This window comes from Mastigoproctus giganteus, chromosome 10 (genome assembly GCF_048544385.1).
Source record: "Mastigoproctus giganteus isolate SK-2022 chromosome 10, ASM4854438v1, whole genome shotgun sequence".
NCBI classification, from domain to species: domain Eukaryota; kingdom Metazoa; phylum Arthropoda; class Arachnida; order Uropygi; family Thelyphonidae; genus Mastigoproctus; species Mastigoproctus giganteus.
This window is the reverse complement of record NC_143584.1, coordinates 119,707,836-119,728,074: the sequence shown is the minus strand read 5'-3', so window position 1 is coordinate 119,728,074 and position 20,239 is coordinate 119,707,836. Positions and strand designations below refer to the sequence as shown.

The following is a 20,239-nucleotide window of genomic DNA, read 5'->3' as shown; positions in this document are numbered from 1 at the left end:
AAATTGGCAGCCCTGACGAATAATCTTCACCTATCAGTCTTCTATACAGACTACAGGCAAGTAATTTGTATTAAGTTACATTCTCAGTGGCAAGATTAGTGGCATCACCAGGTTACAACAAGCTATATTGGATTAAGTCTGTAATCCATGTTTGGCAGTCTAGTCTACACAGGGATTGTAAAGAGGAAGTTGTTCTTGCTCAGCTCCACATAGGACACAGTCATCTGACACGCTCCTTTCCTATATGCGAGCAATGTGACACCGTTTTAACTGTGAAACGTATTTTATCCGACTGTACCAATTTTAGAAAAGCTCATTTTACCGCTGTTACCCATCTGACTGAGCTGTGTACACTGTCATATTTTAACCGACAATGACAATGTGTCAGCAGTTTTTAAATTTTTAAAAGCAATTAATATATATACACTCATATGAAATACACAATTTATTTTTTATCCTTATACCAATTTTTATTTATTGATATGTCTATATATATATATATGAACTTTTGACGAGGTGACCTTTTTAAAGGTTACAAAACTCTTTTTTAAATTTTAACATTTTATTGTGCACTATAACCTTGTTGTTTTGTGCCACAAAAAAATCAAATCAAAAATCCAAATCCTTCACACAAAGCGAGTGCGGTACTAAAACACTACGCTGTCCAAACTGTCAAGGTCAACACCCTGCTTACTCTTAAGTCCTGAAAAACTGCGGAAAACAGAGAAAAAGATTCAGAAATATAAAGTAGAGCAGAAAGTCACCTGTCAGGAGGCAAAGAAACAACTTATGCTCACTAAACCAAACCATACCTGTGCATCAGCAACAAAGAAATACAAGTCAACAGCAGCATCATAACTGATATGTCAGCTACATCAACTATGTCTATTGCAGATTGGGCTTAGACAATACTTGCAGCCTAAGGAACAGCATGCGATAGATCGTGCCAACAACACACCAATTACAGTTTTGCTAATGACATCCCATACTTAATTAGAAGCCATTAAAATTAAAACATCAGCTTCAATTAATAAGACTCGGCCAAATTTGAACATTGATACAGAGGACATCACCAACCTGGATGAACCAACCTTAGACCTGCATGCAGAAGAGGATATGGACACCAGATGTCCTGCCTTCCTGAAAAAGAAAAAATTAAATTGGACAGATTTAATCAAACCTAACTGCTAAAAACAAATATAAGTCTACTGTAAGAAGAATATAGAAGAAAAATCAATGGACATTAATATAGCATTTCCAGTCTCAGAAAAGCTTCTGCAAATCAAACTGAACAAAAATGGTGTCATTCTAGTTTTCATCTAAACAGATAGGAAGAAGTTCCTGGCCTGAGACAGAATTAAACATACAAGGCATGGGTTGAAGGAGAAGTATGGGGGAGGGGGATGCCGGAAACTTTGCTCTAGAGACTAAACATGGGCTTCGCCACTTCAAGCCTCCAATAAGCAAAGTGGTGGTATTTCACCGGTTGATACTCATTGTCATATACTCATTGAGTGCACCTTGTATAATAATACTTGTCTAAACTACTTGAACTCTCTCTCCAGTCTGCAGGAACTTTTATCACCCTGTGAAGTCATAAGAGATGATTCATATCACTCAGAATTCTCTTTGTTTTCCTAAAAGAAATAAAGAGGTTTAATCACTTTTGAATTCATCTTGTTTTGTAAGCAGTTACTCTCATAATAATAACAGAAGCTTCACAATGGAAATGTACACATCGATTCATGTTTCATATCCTGTTCACATAAAAGTAGGTTGGAATCCTTACCTCTGGTTTATATGATGTATAAGTCTAAAAGTCACCTGGTTAGGTGTCATTATACAGGGTGTTTCAAAAATTATGGTCAATAATTTAAAGGTGAAATGTACTAACTAAAATAAGCAAAAAAATTCCCAGTGAACATCGGGCTGCAAATGAACCATTTTCGAGATAATGCACATTTTCTGTTAAGATCCGCCACTGACTATGGGAGCACTAGTTTAGCAAAAAACTGTGAATCCTTTGCTAAGGGTGGTTTTATTAGACATAAGATAATACAACACCACAGGATTTTACAGATGTTACATGATATAGGATGTTACAAAAGATGTTCAAAATGCTGTCCTTGCATCCGTACGCAGCTTTGTAGTCTTATCTGCATTGAGTTGTGAATCCTCTCAGGCATTCCTTGGTCATTTCTGATTTGCTGAAAGGCTCCTTCAAACCGATGCTGCAATTCCTCAACTGTGTTAATGTCAGAAGTGTACACCAAGCTTTTTACATGACCCCAGATACAAAAATCGAGAGGATTTAAGTCTGGTGATCTGGGAGGCCACATTACAGGCCCAGCTCTACCTATCCACTGTTGACCATACCTTCTAGTTAGATACTGAGTCACAACTCAAGCAAAATGTGCCGGTGCACCATCATGCATAAACCACATGTTCTGGCATTGCTGAAGTGGAATGTTATCATCATCAAGGAGGTCTGGATGAACATTCTGCAGGAACTGAAGGTATAGCTCTCTTGTTAACCTGCTTAAGATAAACAGAAACATTTGGAAGATTTTTTAAAAACTAGCATTTCAAATTTAATAGCAAATATTAAACAGAACATATTATTACAACTAAAAAGCAAGTATGCTGTTCATATTAATACTTGTAAGTGGTAGTAATTCATCATATGTATCTATTTTTCTGTCATTAAGAAAAACTTTATTAATTGTGTACTGTAATGGTAGCAATAATAATTATTATTATTGAACAGTTTATTTCAAATTTATTCATGTTGTTCATGGTTAGGTATAATATTTGTATGTAAAGTTGACTATTTAATAAAATAGGTATTATAAAATGTGAGACAAATTTTTGGATCTGGCCTACCAACTATTCTGAATATTCTTATGTCACCCTTCAAAAATTTTGGGGACCCATGATATAGTATATAAATGGAGGAGAGTAAAAAAGTAACAAAATAGAATAATAATACCATCTAAAAAATTTACAATAAGGATTTGTTTATCTTCACATCTTGGTGTTCGTGAATTTGAATATATTGATTCTGACTGTGATTTTAGTTTTTTCTTAATAATAATAACACTATATTAATAGTGTTTAACTTCTGTGCAGAATAAAGTATTAATCTTTGCTACAAGAAAACAACAAACTAAAAAAAATACACACAAATTAAAAAAGCAGAAACCGTCCTTAGGTTAATCAGGGAAAAAAAATCCTTAAATATGTACATCTGAATGTCTTTGCCTTTTGTAATCATTGCGATCATCCCAAACCAAGAACCAGATATAGTCCCCAACATAGTTTCATCTCACCTTCCCTGTTGCTTCTTCTCCATGGTGGAATCTCTCCCCATGCTTTTTATTAACATTGTCTGGACTTTGTCTGTAAAAATTCAGAAGAGAGTGCAACTAATGGAACTTGACTGACATTCATCATCCCAATTTTTTTGTAATTTTCAATTAACTTGTCAACTAGTTCTCTGAATTTTTTGCTTTTAATATTATCAAGAAAGCCACTCACTATAAGGCAAAATGACTTCCAGGTATTTTGTTCAACACTAGTCATTTTGTTTTCAATCCCTGTGAAGCCAACATCTGCTTAACTTGAGGACCAATAAATATGTGCCACCTTTCACTTTTACATTAGACAAGTTTGGAAACATACTGTATATGCTCGAGGCTGTCACCTTGAAGATTGTGTTTCAACAAATGTTTGAGTGGAAAAATTATACAAGTGACTGATAAAATAGTCACTTGTATGGAATAGTGGGAGCAAGATTTGGTTTTTTTAAATCAAAGGACTATTTACTACAATGTGTGCAAAAGGATGCAACTCAATTCAGTCAGATCACCTTGCAGGCTAGGCACCTTCAAGATGATCTGGTTGAGGTGTATAAAGCCTTGAATGATTTGAGCATGCTCAGTGCAATGAGATTCTTCCTCTTGTTCAGAATAATCACCTGAGAGGGCATAAATTCAAATTGAAGAAAGACAGTTGTAGGATAGATGTGCAGAAGTTTGCCTTTAGCCAGTGTGTGGTTGATTGGTGTAACAAACTTCCATCTGTTGTTGTAGAAGTTGATAGCTTAAATAGATTCAAAGCAGAACTAGACAAACATTTGGAGCGAGTGGATGGGTGAAATTAGAAGATTTTTTTTTTTTTTTTTAGCTGATGCTATATACGCTTGCTTTCTTGCATACTAATGCTAATTCTGGCAGACCATTTTCTTCTCCTATTAATATAGTGTTGCTCTATTGCCCTGCTGTCCCAGAAAGAGAGAAAGTAAAGGAACTTAGTAAAACCGATTTGCAAACCCAGAAGAAACTCCTGCATCTTGAAGTCCCTACAGACATTCCATTCATACTGGTCATACATGATCCAAACATAAGCTTTACATTTCTTGATCATGTTCAGCAAAAAAAAAAATCAATATTTTGTAATCTATAAATATTAAGAAAATAATCCAGCACTTGTGTCAACAATCATATTTCTCTTTAAGAATCCATGCAAAAAAGAGTGATGTTTCTTTCTTAATAAGATGCTTGCAGGACCATCTTGTCCTTTAACCTGTTTTTTCCTGTTAGCAGGATATAAATTGCATAGATAATGCAATGGCCTTAATTTTCACAGTAGAAAACACTTACCTTTTCTGTGAGTTGCCCTTGTAGTGCACTGTTTAAATAGATGGCATTCTTCTCCAAAAGGCTAATTGGTCATTTGTTTAAAAGGTGGTCTGACTGATCCTTCATTATATAGCTAGTGGCCTGTAGTGATAACATGCAGACAAAAACAGTTGTAAAGAAATTGTTCGATATGATCTGCCATTATCACAAATATACAAAATCAGGTTTCATAGTTGTACTAATACCAGAAACTCATTAAAAATGCAAATTTGTTCTTCTGTGAGAATTAAGATCATTGCATTATCAATGCCATTTAAATCTTGCTGCCCAGAAAAACAGACAAAAGGATAGGATAGTCATTATAAATATTTACAGATGTAAATAAGTTCAGTTGTTTATGCTTAATATTTATTGAATTGTGTGGCTCTAAATTGCTCAACCACTAGGTGTATACCTCATAAAACCCAGAATATTTAAAAATCTGGCAGCTTTCAAACCTCACTGGTACAGCATTTTAAAGAGTTTACTATATTACTATTAGTTAAAGTATGTTATAAATAAATATAAATGGGAATAACAGGAAACAGATGCATATAACAGAAGTCATAATTCCTTCACTTAGTCAGGAAATTACAATATTTTCAGGAACAGCAAGCAGTGCACTCCACATAAATAGGTGCCAAGCATTGCGATACATGGCATCATTCATATTTTGCATACCAAAAGCAACACATCCACAAAAGCTCACAATGAACTTGTTTCTGTGCATGGGGAACATCATTCAACATGTTCTTCTTCTGCATGGCTCATCTTGGTGATTGCCACATCCCACCTTGAACACATAGGACCACATCACATTTTTGGCTCTTGATATGTCAACAGTTCATAGTTAACAGGTACATGATGAATTTTTGGGATGTACTGCTTTTGGAAAAACACGATGATTTACACCTCGGTGTTTTTCCACATTTCATTCATTACTGTTATGTTTGTACTGATATCACAAACATGTGACTACATGCAGAACAATCTGCCAGCTTTTACTGCATACTTGATAATGAAATATTACTTCTACTGACTTAAAACAGTTTATTAAAATAAACATTGCCAAAAAATTAGAAATTAAAAATATATATATAAATATATACAAGAATTTAAAATCACTGATTGCATACAATAAAATAAAATATGATTATATACAATTAAAATATAAAAAAAGACAATGAAACAAAAGAACTAAAACATATATGCCTGAACAACAGACAAAGCTTTTGAGGCAGAGGGTCTCTTCTTCAGCTTGATCAGATCAACGACAGTGAACTAAATATATAACAAAGGAAAATCCCATGCATAAGCAAACAATCAATGCCTGTGCATTGAGTATAGTGGGAGAAAAGGAAAGAAAATGAGGGGAAGGGAGGAGGAGTACAAGAAGTAGAAGATATTAACCCTCAGGCAAAGTTAGGTTGGTCGGAAAACTGCTAGCTTGGGGGGGAATGCACGGACTAATAAATTAGCAGTAGCTGCTGGCAGAGGTGAAAGTGATGATTCTTGCACTTCTTCTATTGAAATGCAATTGAGCAGCAGCCTGGAAAGCAAGGCAATGGGGATTTCCAGGACTGCTAGAAGTCATAGTGGAACAAATAAATACATGGGCTGTGTTAGAGTAACTAAGAGTAGAAACAGGTGCATGTATACTTGCATGTACACCAATGCTAGGAGTATAGTTAATAAATTTGATGAGCTTGAAGTGATAGTCAAGACATCAAAAGCAGATATTGTTGGGATATCAGAGACGTGGTGTCACAGACATAAGATGTGCAGAATTGGAATTTGGGAAGTACAATGTGTACAGAAAGGATAGACAGGACATGAAGGGAGGAGGGGTTATGCTTTTAGTTAAGAAACACATAAAATCTAAGGTAGTGCATCCATTTGATGTTGGTGGACAATGCAATGTTGAGTCTGTTTGGTGTGACATAAGCACTGGGAAAGAAAAATAAGAGTAGGTGTGTGTTATAGGCCTAATGAATCTGCTGAGTATAATGAGCAATTGTGCAGAAAAATAGAGTGAGCCAGTAAATCAGGGTGTCTTATAATGGGGGATTTTAATTTCCCAGAGATTGACTGGAATTTATGGGTTGGTCACTCACATGCTAGAAAGGCTTTTGTAGATTTATTGGATGATTGTTTTCTACAGTAGCATGTTCAGGAGGCAACTAGAGGGAGTAATACTCTTGATCTGATTATCAGTAGTGATTCTTCATGCATTAAGAATCTGCAGATAAAGGAAACACTAGGTGGCAGTGATCACAGCATGCTGTGATCACTGCTGAAGTGGGATATACTCAAAGAGGTAACTACCATCAGGGGTAAAAGGAAGGGTTTTTGCTTTCGTAAAGGTGACTACGATGGTCTGAGACAGTATTTAAATTCTGTACAGTCGGACCAACTGATGATGTTACCAACAGCAAATTCAAATGGGAAGCATTCAGAAATAATCTTGGAAACTACTAGGCTTTTCATACCAACTAAGAAATATTATTCAAGGTTTAGGTCTAAATGGATGTCAGATGAACTCATTAGATATGTGGCAGAAAATAAAAATGCATGGGATACATATAAATTAACAGGTGACACAGACGCCTATGATAGATATAAGCTGGTCTGTAACGAAGAAGGGGTAAAGGGGTTAGACAGACAAAGGCAGATTACAAGATTGGCAAAGGATGCAAAGAAAAACAGCAAAGAGTTCTTTACTTATGTAAACTCAAGAAGGAAGGTGATGAATCAGATTGGGCCACTAGATATCGATGGTTCAACTGTTGATGATCCTGCCCAGGTAGCTAACAAACTAAATGAATATTTTGCATCTACATTCACACATGAGAAATTATTCAGGGAGGGGAATGCCAGAGGTTTATTAAACTCTGGCAGTAGGCTAGATAATGTTGTAATAACTGAGAGTAAAGTGGAGGAGAAATTGTTGAAGATAAACATAAAAAAGGCACCTGGAGTGGATGGAATCTATCCAGTTATATTAAAGGAGGCAGCAAAGGAAGTAAGCAAACCCTTAGCCATAATTATGAGAGCTTCCTTGGACTCAGGGAAGGTACCCCTGGACTGGAAATGTGCAGATGTGACCCCAATCCACAAAGGAGGATCAAAGGGCGACACAAGTAATTACAGACCTGTTAGTTTAACTTCTGTTCCAGGGAAATTAATGGAGGCACTGGTTAAAGAAGCAGTGCAGGATCATCTAGACAGACTTCAGTTATAGCTTGGACACAGCATGGGTTTGTTAAGGGGAAGTCTTGTCTGACCAATTTGATTGGATACTATGATGTAGTCACAAAGGAACTGGATGCAAAGAATAATTTTGATATTATATATTTGGATCTTAGAAAGGCTTTTGATAGTGTTGCACATGGAAGACTGCTGCACAAATTGGAGCAGTGTATCATTGGAGGTGAATTGCTGCTATAGATAAAGGGATGGTTGAGTGGGAGAAGACAGAGAGTGGTAATCAATGGACACTGCTCTTTGTGGACTAATGTTATCAGTGGAGTCCCGCAGGGTTCAGTGTTGGCTCCATTGTTGTTTTCTGTATTCATTAATGATATTGATGATGGTATATAAGGCTTAATATCCAAGTTTGCAGATGATACAAAGGTCAGCAGGGTTATTAATGACACAAATGACAGTACGCTGCTGCAACAGGATCTAGAAAAGTTGAGCAGATGGGTTGAGAGGTGGCAACTGAAGTTTACATTTGGAGTGAGTGGATGGGTGAAATGAGAAGGGTGTGTGTGTGTGTGTGTGTGTGTGTGTGTGTGTGTGTGTGTGTGTGTGTGTGTGTTTTGGCTGATTCTGTATAAGCTTGCTTCCTTGCATCATGTGCCCTTGCTAATGTTAATCAGACTGTGAATTGCTGTTGTAATGTCTAACAGCTCTTTTGTTAACTTGCCACCTCCCATAATGGTGTAAAACAGTGGGCTTCATAATAGGATGAATGCAGGTCCCAGCATTACAATTAATGGCGGGACCCACCATTGATATATAGAATGCCTCTAACCGCAGGAGATGGCATGTATCATGAGCATAATCCAGAATTTCAATGTTAGCCTTTATATTGGAGAATCTAAATGTAGGTTAGTTGATTGAATTTCTGAGAATGGGGGGTCATATGGCAGGCTGATTTTGGCACCTCAGCCATTACTGAGCACTACTGTAGTGGGTAGCACATCACTAATGACCGCCAGTCCAACATTGAAATTCTGGATTATGCTAGTGATACACACCATCTGCCATGGTTAGAGGCACTCCATATAGCAAAAGCAGGTCCCACCATTAATTGTAATGCTGGGACTCATATTCATCCTATTATGGAGGCCACTGCTTTGTACTATAATGGGGGATGGCAAGTTAACAATAGAGCTGCTATGCATTACAGTAGCAATTCAGAGCCTGATGGTTAACGTCTTCTATTTCTCTTTCCTCTCCCTTCCCCTCTTTTTCCTTTCCTTTACTCCCCTACACTCAATGCACAGGCATTGATTTGTTATATATATTTAGTTCAGTGTCATTGATCTTATCAAGCTGAAGAAGAGGCCCTCTGCCCTAAAAGCTTCTTGTCTTATCTCATGTTAGTCATGCATGTATGTTTTAGTGCTTTTATTCCATTGTCTTATTTTATATTTTAATTGTATATAATCCCATTTTATTTTATTATATGCAAACAGTGATTTTAAATTCTTGTATATATTTATATTATATTTTTAATTTCTAATTTTGTATCATTGTTTATTTTAATAAACCATTTGAAGTCAGTAGAAGCAATATTTTATTATCATGTCTAATCCTGATGCCTGCAGGCTCTTATAATATGAAATATTACAAGAACCTGTTTTTCCCCTACCATATGAAGAAAATGATGTGTGCAACTGTTTTCTGCTATGCTCATTTTTTTACCATTCTTTCTAAACACTACTCATAGGTCTTTATTTTTCACTTTGTTGTCATTTATTAATTTTTCTCATACTTGTTAAGTTGTAGCATCCTTTACTGTATTAAAAGGTCACTTTTTCTTCCCTTCCACTCAGTTTACAGTGAAAATGAACCAGACCTCAACAATGAGCTTGAAATATCTGTAAGTAAATTAAAAAAAACACAAATTTTAATATACTTTTTTCATTTTTCTCCATTGTATCAATTAGATTAACAGTGTTGTCATGATAAAAAAATAGCAATATACAAGATCTCTTTAGTTTTTCTGCAGTTTAGATTTAAAGGTCTGTACATATATACTGTGTGTGTGTGTGTGTGTGTGTGTGTGTGTGTGTGTGTGTGTGTGTGTGTGTGTGTGTGTGTGTCCTGGTATCAAGGGTGGCCCCTAGGCATAGCCCATCTCCACCTAGTGGACTGTATTGAATGTAGTAGGACCTCTGCAAAGGAGCAGCCAACATCTGGGCAGCTGCTGCCTGGTGCCCATATCCTCAGGCACGAGTAGCCGAGCCTGGGTTTTTTATCCTCTTACATGCCAAAATACACAAAATCCCGCACCTTCTGGAGGTAGTACATATATACAGTAATGGGTCAAGGAAATAGGCTAGAACAGTACTGCTTATGTAACAAGTGTCAAATTTAGCATATCATGACTCTAAAAATGCACATAGTCATGTAAGAAATCACATATTGTTTACATATAAAGTTATGAGTTGGTGTGGCACATGATAGAAATAAAGTTAAATCACTGGTATAGAATGAACTGCTTGTATAGTTATGTGATACAGTGGACAAAATTTAAAATAACAAATAAATATTGATTTGTCTGGATAACACAATTATGCTAGCGTGTCAGATCAAGGATTTATTTATTTTGGCCTATAATGATTGTGTAGGTGATTTTATCCTGATAAATTTATTACCAAAATAAATTTTTAAAGTTTATTCTGATTAATAAATTAATCTCTGAAATATACAAGGGGCACCTTGTAAATGTCCCCCTTGTATATTTCAATTTACCAATAAATAATTTGCAATTTAAATCTCTAAGTCAATTTGATGCCTATATTACTTTATTAATTTTAATAGACAGGGGCTCATCATCTATAAGTGCAATGTGTATGTGGCATACACTGGTGGCCAATCAAAGAGGACAGTCAAATTAAGCAGAGGTAACACAGCCAGTGTTATTGCTATTCCTCTTTTCTGTCACAGTGAAATCTAACAATGGACATGTTCCAAAATCAGCCACACACTTTGCAATATCTGCCCTCCTAATATTGTAAGGTATGAAAATTGTGAAAAACATGTTCTATGGAATTTCCTCAACTACACCCCTTCCCTGTCTGTAATGACAGCATTCATAAATGAAGGTTCAGATTCCTTGCTTCTCTTCAGTTTATTGCCAAAGAGATTATCCTTAGATAAGGAAACACTCCTGTTAGTCGTGGTTCTGCTTCAGTCCAGCTAATTGTACTTTGCATTTTATGCTTTAAAACATTTGTGTTTCATGATTTGAATGTTTGAAAATTAATATTAGTCAATGGGACTAATATTTGTGATTTTTGAGTAAGACTTTAAGTGCATAAATAAACTGTGGCCAAATTTTAATTTTGTATATGTTACTTTAAATTATCAATGCAAAACATCAAGAGTAAGAACTCAACTTAGTAATTTTTTGTGATATTATAGCTTAATGATTGTGTATGCTGATGCTTACTGATAACACAAAGGTGGCATGGTACTTAATGGCAGTAATCAGGATGTGCTGCTCACTCAAACAAAATTTGGATAAATTAGGCAGATAAATAGCAATTGAGGTTTAACATTGACAGATGCAAGGTTTTGAATTTGGGTAGTAACAATCCCAGATTTATATATCACTTGGGTGGTATGTAAATCTGTGACTGGTACTATATGCATGATAGTAGAGTATGAAAAATATCTTGGGGTACTTGTACAGTCTGACATGAAGTTCTGTGAGTAATGCAAGCAGGCTTCTAGGGTAGCTTGTGGGGTTTTGTCACCGTTATTCAGAATTTTGACAAAGGACAAAGGTGATTATTCTGTTGTATAAGGCACTAACATACAGGATCGAAAGCCTCATTGTACAAGGGATGTAGATCTGTTGGAACAGGTGCAAAGACCAGCAACAAGATTAGTGAGGCACACAAAATGGTACTTTTACCAAGAAAGACGAGTTCTGTAAAATGCAGCATTTGGAAACTAGACACTTGCAAGGAGACTTAATTGAATTGTTTAAGTCATCTTGATCTAAAAAGTGGCAGACAAAATGGATTTTGCGTGCAGGTGGCCATGAGGAATGGCATGCTATTGTTAGTATAATAATTATTTATGGCATTTACATTAATTGTTCAAACTGTTTTTGGTAATTTACTTCCTGTTAAATTGCATATCTATCAGTAAACTGACATATGGCCCACCCTGTATTTCAGAATAATTTATAGGTTGCGCAGTGTTGGGCAGTGCCTACAGTCCAACGCCTGTGGTTTGGATCTTCTGTTGATGACAAAAAAAACGACACTTTTGAGCTTTTCTTACTGCGTGCATAGTGATTCTCCTCTAATGTTAAATACGTCATATGTACCACAGCATCTGTTAGTTATATGTTGTGTACCCAGTTCAGTTCAAGGGTTTGCTTCATTCTTAAAAAGATAAATGGATTCATTATAGATCCTTGACACAATTTGTAGTGCATGTATACCTGCGTGTACACCAATGCTAGGAGTTTGGTAAATAAATTTGATGAATTTGAGGTATTGCTCAAAACATCAAAGGCAGATATTGTTGGGATATCAGAGACGTGGTGTCACACAGATATAAGTAATGCGGAACTGGAATTTGGGGAATACAATGTGTATAGAAAGGATAGACAGGACAGGAGGGGAGGAGGGGTTATGCTATTAATTAAGAAACACATAAAGTCCAAGGAAGTGAAGCCAGTCGACATCGATGGACAGGGCAGTGCCGAATCAGTTTGGTGTGACATAAGCATAGGGAAATCAAAATTGAGAGTAGGAGTGTGCTATAGGCCTAATGACTCTGATGAGTATAATAAGATATTGTACAGGGAAATAGAGTGGGCCAGTAAATCAGAGAGTCTTATAATGGGGGATTTTAATTTCCCAGATATTGACTGGAATTTGTGGGTTGGTCACTCGCACACTAGCAAGGCTTTTGTGGATTTATTGGATGATTGTTTTCTACACCAGCATGTTCGTGAGGCAACAAGAGGGAGCAATACTCTTGATCTGATTATCAGTAGTGACTCTTCATGCATTAAGAACCTGCAGATAAATGAACCACTAGGTGGTAGTGATCACAGTGTGTTGAAGTGGGATTTACTCAAGGAGGTAACTACCATCAGAGGTAAAGGGAAGGGTTTTTGTTTTCGTAAAGGCGACTATGATGGTCTGAGACAGTATTTAAATTCTATACAGTGGGACCAACTGATGATGTTACCAACAGCAAACTCAAAATGGGAAGCATTCAAGGAACTAATCTTGGAGGCTACCAGGCTTTACATACCAACTAAGAAATATTGTTCAAGGTTTAGGCCTAAATGGTTGTCAGATGAACTAATGAGACATGTGGCAGAGAAGAAAAATGCATGGGATACATATAAATTAATGGGTGACATGGAAGCCTATGATAGATATAAGTTGGTCTGTAACCAAGTCACAAAGGAGATTAGGCAGGCAAAGGCAGACTACGAAAAATCCTTGGCAAAGGATGCAAAGAAAAACAGAAAAGAGTTCTTTACATACTTAAACTCGAGAAGGAAAGGGATGAATCAGATTGGTCCACTGGATATTGATGGTTCAACAGTTGAGGATCCTGCTCAGGTGGCTAACAATCTAAACGAGTATTTTGCATCTACATTCACGCATGAGGAGTTATTCAGGAAGGAGAATGATGTAGGTAAAGTAAACATTGGCAGTGAGCTGGATGATTTTGTAATAACTGAGAGGAAAGTGGAGGAGAGATTGTTGAGGATAAACATAAAAAAGGCACCTGGGGTGGATGGGATCTATCCAGTTATATTAAAGGAGGCAGCAAAGGAAGTATGCAAACCCCTAGCCATAATTATGAGAGCTTCTTTGGACTCAGGGGAGGTACCCATAGACTGGAGATGTGCAAATGTAACCCCAATTCACAAAGGAGGATCAAAGGCTGACACAAGTAATTATAGACCTGTTAGTTTAACTTCTGTTCCAGGTAAATTAATGGAGGCACTGGTTAAAGAAGCACTGCAGGATCATCTAGACAAGAATTCAGTTATAGCTCAGACGCAGCATGGTTTTGTTAAGGGCAGGTCTTGCCTGACCAATTTGATTGGATACTATGATGTAGTCACAAAAGAACTGGATGCAGGGAATAACTTTGATATTATATATTTGGATCTTAGAAAGGCTTTTGATACTGTTGCACATGGAAGACTGCTGCACAAATTGGAGCAGTGTGGCATTGGAGGCAAATTGCTGCTATGGATAAGGGGATGGTTGAGTGGCAGAAGACAGAGAGTGGTAATCAATGGACACTGCTCAACGTGGACTAATGTTATTAGTGGAGTTCCTCAAGGTTCAGTGTTGGGTCCGTTGTTGTTTTCGGTGTTTATGAATGATATTGATGATGGGATATCAAGTTTAATGTCCAAGTTTGCAGATGATACAAAGGTTGGCAGGGTCGTCAAGGACACTACTGACGCTATGCTGCTGCAACAGGATCTGGAAAGGTTGAACAGATGGGCTGAGAGGTGGCAAATGAAGTTTAACATTGACAAATGTAAAGTACTGCATATGGGAAACAGTAACCCCAGAGCAACGTATCAACTCTGCGGTACCACACTGACAGTGGTGGAGAATGAAAAGGACCTGGGGGTAATTGTGCAGGGAGATATGAAGTTCTCTGAGCAGTGCAGACGAGCTGCAAGAGTAGCTCATGGTGTCTTGTCAATGATATACAGGAATTTTTCTAGCAGGGATAAGGAGGTGATTATTCCCTTGTATAAGGCAATGGTTAGGCCACATCTTGAGTACTGTATACAGGTCTGGAGGCCTCATTTCAAGAAGGATGTAGAGCTGCTGGAACGGGTACAGAGAAGGGCAACAAGATTAGTAAATGGAACAAAGGGTTGCTCTTACGAAGAAAGGCTTAAGTTTTGCAAATTACAGAGTCTGGAGACTAGGCACCGGCGAGGTGATCTGATAGAGGTGTATAAGGCCTTGAATGGTTTGAGCATGCTCAATGCCAATGGGATTCTTCATCTTTCTCAGAATAATCACCTCAGAGGGCATAAATTCAAATTGAGGAAGGACGGATGTCGGATAGATGTGCGGAAATTTGCCTTTGGCCAGCGGGTGGTTGGTTGGTGGAACCGACTTCCATCACTTGTTGTTGAAGTTGATAGCCTAAACAAATTTAAAGCTCAACTGGACAGGTATTTCGAACGAACGGAGGGGTGAAATGGGAGAGGGTTTTTTTTTTTTTTTTTTTGGCTGATGCTGAATAAGCTTGCTTTCTTGCATCGTATGCCTCTACTAATTCTAATGCTAGTGTCAAGGATCTATAATGAAATATTTATCTATATTGTTTTGAAAAATGATATTAAATGTGGAAAAAAGGTCAACCACTGAGAGGAGCCAGAAAATTATACCATGTTGAAATATGTAATATAGAAATGCAGTAATCAGACCATTTCACTCTCCCCTTGATGTGGGTACTTGTATGTGGTGAGGAGACATCCAGTGGTGCTGATGGTTCTACAGATTAGCATCACTGGAATCCAAAACCCACAGCCTAGGGTCCAGTCTAAATGTAATAGGAATCTGGCATATTTACCATGTACTGGCATGTTTACCGTGGAAACTCGGAAAGGAGTATCTGGCGGTTCAAAGACCCAGCTTCAACACACCACTTTGGCCCCTGCTTTGACAAGATAGATGGTCCTGGAACTAGTGAATCCACCAGTTGGCTAGTGGATTCATCTGTAAGGGCCATCTGTGTCAATGCCATTCTAGTACATCCAAGAGACAGAGTTTAGGGTGCAAGCCTACTCCCGAGTGCATTTATTTGCTTGTAGGGTAGTGGGTGTCCCCCTTGGGCTCTGTAGTGGGTGGAGCACTTGGGCACTGAAGGAAAAATGTCACCCTTCTTTATTCAGAATGGTTTTGAATTAAGCAGTCAAATTAAGCAGAGGTAACACAGCCAGTGTTATTGCTATTCCTCTTTTCTGTCACAGTGAAATCTAACAATGGACATGTTCCAAAATCAGCCACACACTTTGCAGTTGAGTCCCAAGGTATCATCTCAAAATATAATCTTCTGTCAGTGTCTGAAGAGGTTTGTTTTGAACTGAAAACTCAAGAAAGGAGGAAACTACCACCCCTTCAGAAACTGAAGGGGTGGTAGTCACAAAGAAAATGTTCTTGCACAGGGATTGGGATCTAGTTCCCACAAGAAACTTCATCCTTACTTGCAGTTCACTAATATCTCCAAATTCAGTCAAAACTGGATAAATAAATAATCTTTATTATACAGACTAGCATATGTACAATACTGCCCTCATCACAGCAACAGTTCCAGAGGTTACAAAGGTTGGATTAGATAGGACAGTATTAAGGGATAAGTACATAACTAATTACTTAGGACAGCATTAGGGACAAGGCCATAACTAATTACATGAAGGTGATCAATAACAATAATTATTTACTACTTTATTTCTTGGTTTGTCGAAGTTCAATGGGAAAGGATGCATGACAGTGAATATTAAACTGTGGTCTGAGTCAGAAAGCTCACTGTGTTCAATTGTGCACAATCAACCAATAAAATATTAAGTCAAGTAAGTAGCTTCTGTGCATATTCATGTGCATACTCATGCCTACATGAGTATGCAGGTACTCATAAAGGTGTCTAATCTCCTCCTGAGGTGTTTTAGCAGAGGGAGAAAATTGAAATTGCTGTACATGATATGCTTTGCTGATGGTTTTTTTTTTTTTTTTTTTCGGTAGTTGTTGGCGCATCGGCTTCTGTGGCCATAATGCACCTCCCAAGGTGTTTGCAGTACTTTGATCCAAGCTCGAGGCGGGATTCAAACCCGCGACCTTTGGGTTGCCAGACAGGCACTTTACCCGCCCGGTTGCCCTTTGCTGATGTAGGCCAGTGATTGAACAGCCAGTTTATGAATTCATCTAGTGTATCAACATTAGGATCAAGATATCTTAACTGCCCAGTAGTACAGCCTTATATACCAAATCCTTTAAAGGTGCTTAAAGTGTCAGAACTAATGTTATTTTGGACTAATGTTATTAGTGGAGTCCCACAGGGTTCGGTGTTGGGTCCACTGTTGTTTTGTATATTTATCAATGATATTGATGAAGGTATATCAGGCTTAGTGTCGAAGTTTGCAGATGATACAAAGGTTGGCAGGGTTGAGTTTTTTTTTTTTTTTTTTTTTTATGAAAACCCCAAACACGAAAGGTATCAAAACCTATAGTACTTAGTACCGTGCATGGGTTGAAGGAGAAGTATGGGGGGAGGGGGATGCCGGAAACTTTGCTCTAGAGACTAAACATGGGTTTCACCACTTCAAGCCTCCAATAAGCAAAGGGGTGGTATTTCACCGGTTGATGAAAGTCATCTACCACCTTAATGACAGTAATGGCAGTGTGCTACTGCAACAGGAACTAGATAATTTGGGCAGATGGGCTAAGAAGTGGCAACTGAAGTTTAACCTTGACAAATGCAAAGTACTGCATATGGGTAGAAGTAACCCCAGAGAAACGTACCAACTGTGTGGTACTACACTTAAGGTGGTAGAAAATGAAAAAGACCTGGGAGTAATTGTGCAGTCAGATATGAAGTTTTCTGAGCAATGCAGACAGGCTGCCAGGGCAGGTCATGGGGTTTTGTCAATGATATATAGGAATTTTGCTAGCAGGGAAAAGGAGGTGATTATCCCTCTGTATAAGGCAATGGTCAGGCCACGCCTTGAGTACTGTGTACAGGTCTGGAAGCCTCATTTTAGGAAGGATGTAGATTTACTTGAGCGTGTACAGAGAAGGGCAACAAGATTGGTGAGGGGAATGAAGGGATCCTCTTATCAAGAGAGGCTTAAGTTATGCAAATTGCAGTGGCTGGAGACTAGGCACCTGCACAGTGATCTGATTGAGGTGTATAAGGCCTTGAATGGATTCAGCACGCTGAATTCTGATGGGATCCTTCCACTTGTTCAGATTACGAACCTAAGGGGGCATAAATTCAAATTAAGAAAGGACAGATGTAGAATAGATGTGCGGAAATTTGCCTTTAGCCAGCAGGTGGTTAATTGCTGGAACAAACTTCCATCTGTCATTGTGGAAGTTGATAGGTTGAATAAATTTAAGGAGGAACTGGACAGGCATTTGGAGGGAATGGTGTGATTTTTTTTTTTTTTTTTTTTTTGGCTGATGCTGCATAAGCTCATACATTTGCTTTCTTGCATCACATGCCACTACTACTACTACTACTACCACCACAAAATTACTGTATATCCAAAAACAGACATGAATTAACTGCCATGGAGAGCACCCTGCATACTCATGAGCATACCAGCAGTGGAAAGAAGAAAAAGAAATTTGAAGATTAAAAGCAGAGCTAAATATATTGTACCAGAGGCTAGAAAGTTATGAAACCTGTAAATAGTTATAAATCTTCATATGCCCAGAAGGCTTATAGAAATATGCCATAAAGAAATGGCAAAAAGAGATGTGCCATTGGAATGACTATACTACCTATAGAGTCATTTACTCACGTTACACGGTATTAAACCTATGAACAACCACCCAGAAAGACCAATCAGCTGTCAGTCCTATATCACTCTCTCCTTTTGTACTTCTTTCTACCAAAACTCAGTGGTAAAGAAAAATCACAAAAAAACTGAAGCACCCTATGAAACATAAGAAAAAATTAATGTTGAGATGAAGGAGATACCAGATTACTCAGTCTTGGAACTCTTTGCTGAGGAAGAAATTGGATACAGAACAGCATCCACAAAAATAATAAATCTAAGGCTAAAAACATCAAGCCCTGTGTACGTCAGATGCCAACCAACAGATCCACCAAGCCCAAATAATGGCTAAATTCTTATAGTGGCACTGATATGGAATTTGGCAAAATATAGATGACATCAAAGTCCTCCTGGAAAAGTATAAACCAGTTTGTTTTTGCTTGCAGAAGATTATAAACTCTTGCCAATGGACAAGTTGCTAGCTTTGTGGACAACCTTATTCTATTTCAAACTATACTGATTACCATCAACTTAGTAGTGGTTGCAGTTCACTTTACAGTGCAGTTTTTAATAAGTCTGCTCCATCTATTTGCCACCTGGGAGAGACATCCCCCCCAAACAGACCTTGATGATCTTATTCTGCAATTGCTTTCCCCTGTCTTAAATCTTTGAGATTTCAATGGAATTAACACTTTTTGAGATAATGCTGATATTAATGGGTAGGGGTAAGTCTAAGAGCATGTGCTCACTGACAATGACCTCTCCCTTCTAAATATGGGTACTGACACCCTTTTCCACATGCCCGCCCCTACATTTTCTGCCATTGATCTTTCTGTCTGCTTCCTTTCTCTTCTTCCTTCACTGGAAGGAAGTGACAATGGAAGTGATAACTTTCATATAACTATGATAATCCTTTACTTAGTGGGCAACAGTGTCTTCCTTTTACGTTATTCTAGTGGAAGATTGATCACTTTGACTGGAAAGCCTCTCAACATCTGGCAGTGTTCAAGATCACTACAGTTAATCAGATGCCCATCAGTAATGCAGTTACATACATCACAAGAATAATTTCACTGACTCAATCTGAGCAGACATTGAGATCATTTAAAATTTAAAACTATAATCAAACTGGGAGGGGGGATAGAAATCATGCAGATCATCCCATTTCAGATTCCTGTAATGCCAATGTAAGAGAGAGAGAGAGATTCCATTGCCAATACCTATGCAACCAATTGACAATAAATGTGTTGCATGGAGAAATTTGATGATCTTTCTCCCAGAGATCATCACAAAGTTATAATCTGAAGAGCCTAGATGACCACTAACATTGACTGTGTACTTTTTAAGGAGTGTTGGTGAGAAAAAGATCTAGGATATTAGGTGTATCATTAGGATTGGCTGGTATTCTGATGGGTAAACGAACAAACTGTGTGAGGTCATTAATAATTGCAAAAGACTCAACATCTTGTCTAGCTCGGTCGGTCTGTGTGACTAGAAAAATTAGCCATCTGGAGTTGTGAACATTAAAAGCACTGAAGAAAATTACTGCACCAAAACTTCACTTCTTCTTCTTCACTGAAACAGTAGACTTCTCTAATGAGATAGCGTTATTTATTCAAAGTATAAGAGGAAAGCAACTATTTGTCAATGATTTCACTATATGAGATGTTATAATAATGATACTTAACATAAACTTCAGTTTGTTTTAATACAGCTAGGTACAGTCTCTCCTCAACATATGGAAGAGACACGTTCCAGGACTCCTTGTGTAAGTCGATTTTTAGTTAACTCAGGAATGGCTAATAAA

At 37.6% G+C, this 20,239-nt stretch overlaps 1 protein-coding gene across 1 annotated transcript in view; it reads left to right on the top strand.

Moving 5' to 3' along the window:
* Positions 1-20,239, top strand: part of LOC150079255 (calmodulin-binding transcription activator 1-like) — a 927,385-nt gene that overhangs the window by 575,674 nt on the left and 331,472 nt on the right. The window contains exon 8 of the mRNA XM_090383006.1: positions 9,743-9,789. Within this exon, the coding sequence (XP_090239132.1) occupies positions 9,743-9,789 (47 nt within the window). The remainder of the gene's footprint in view (positions 1-9,742; positions 9,790-20,239) is intronic.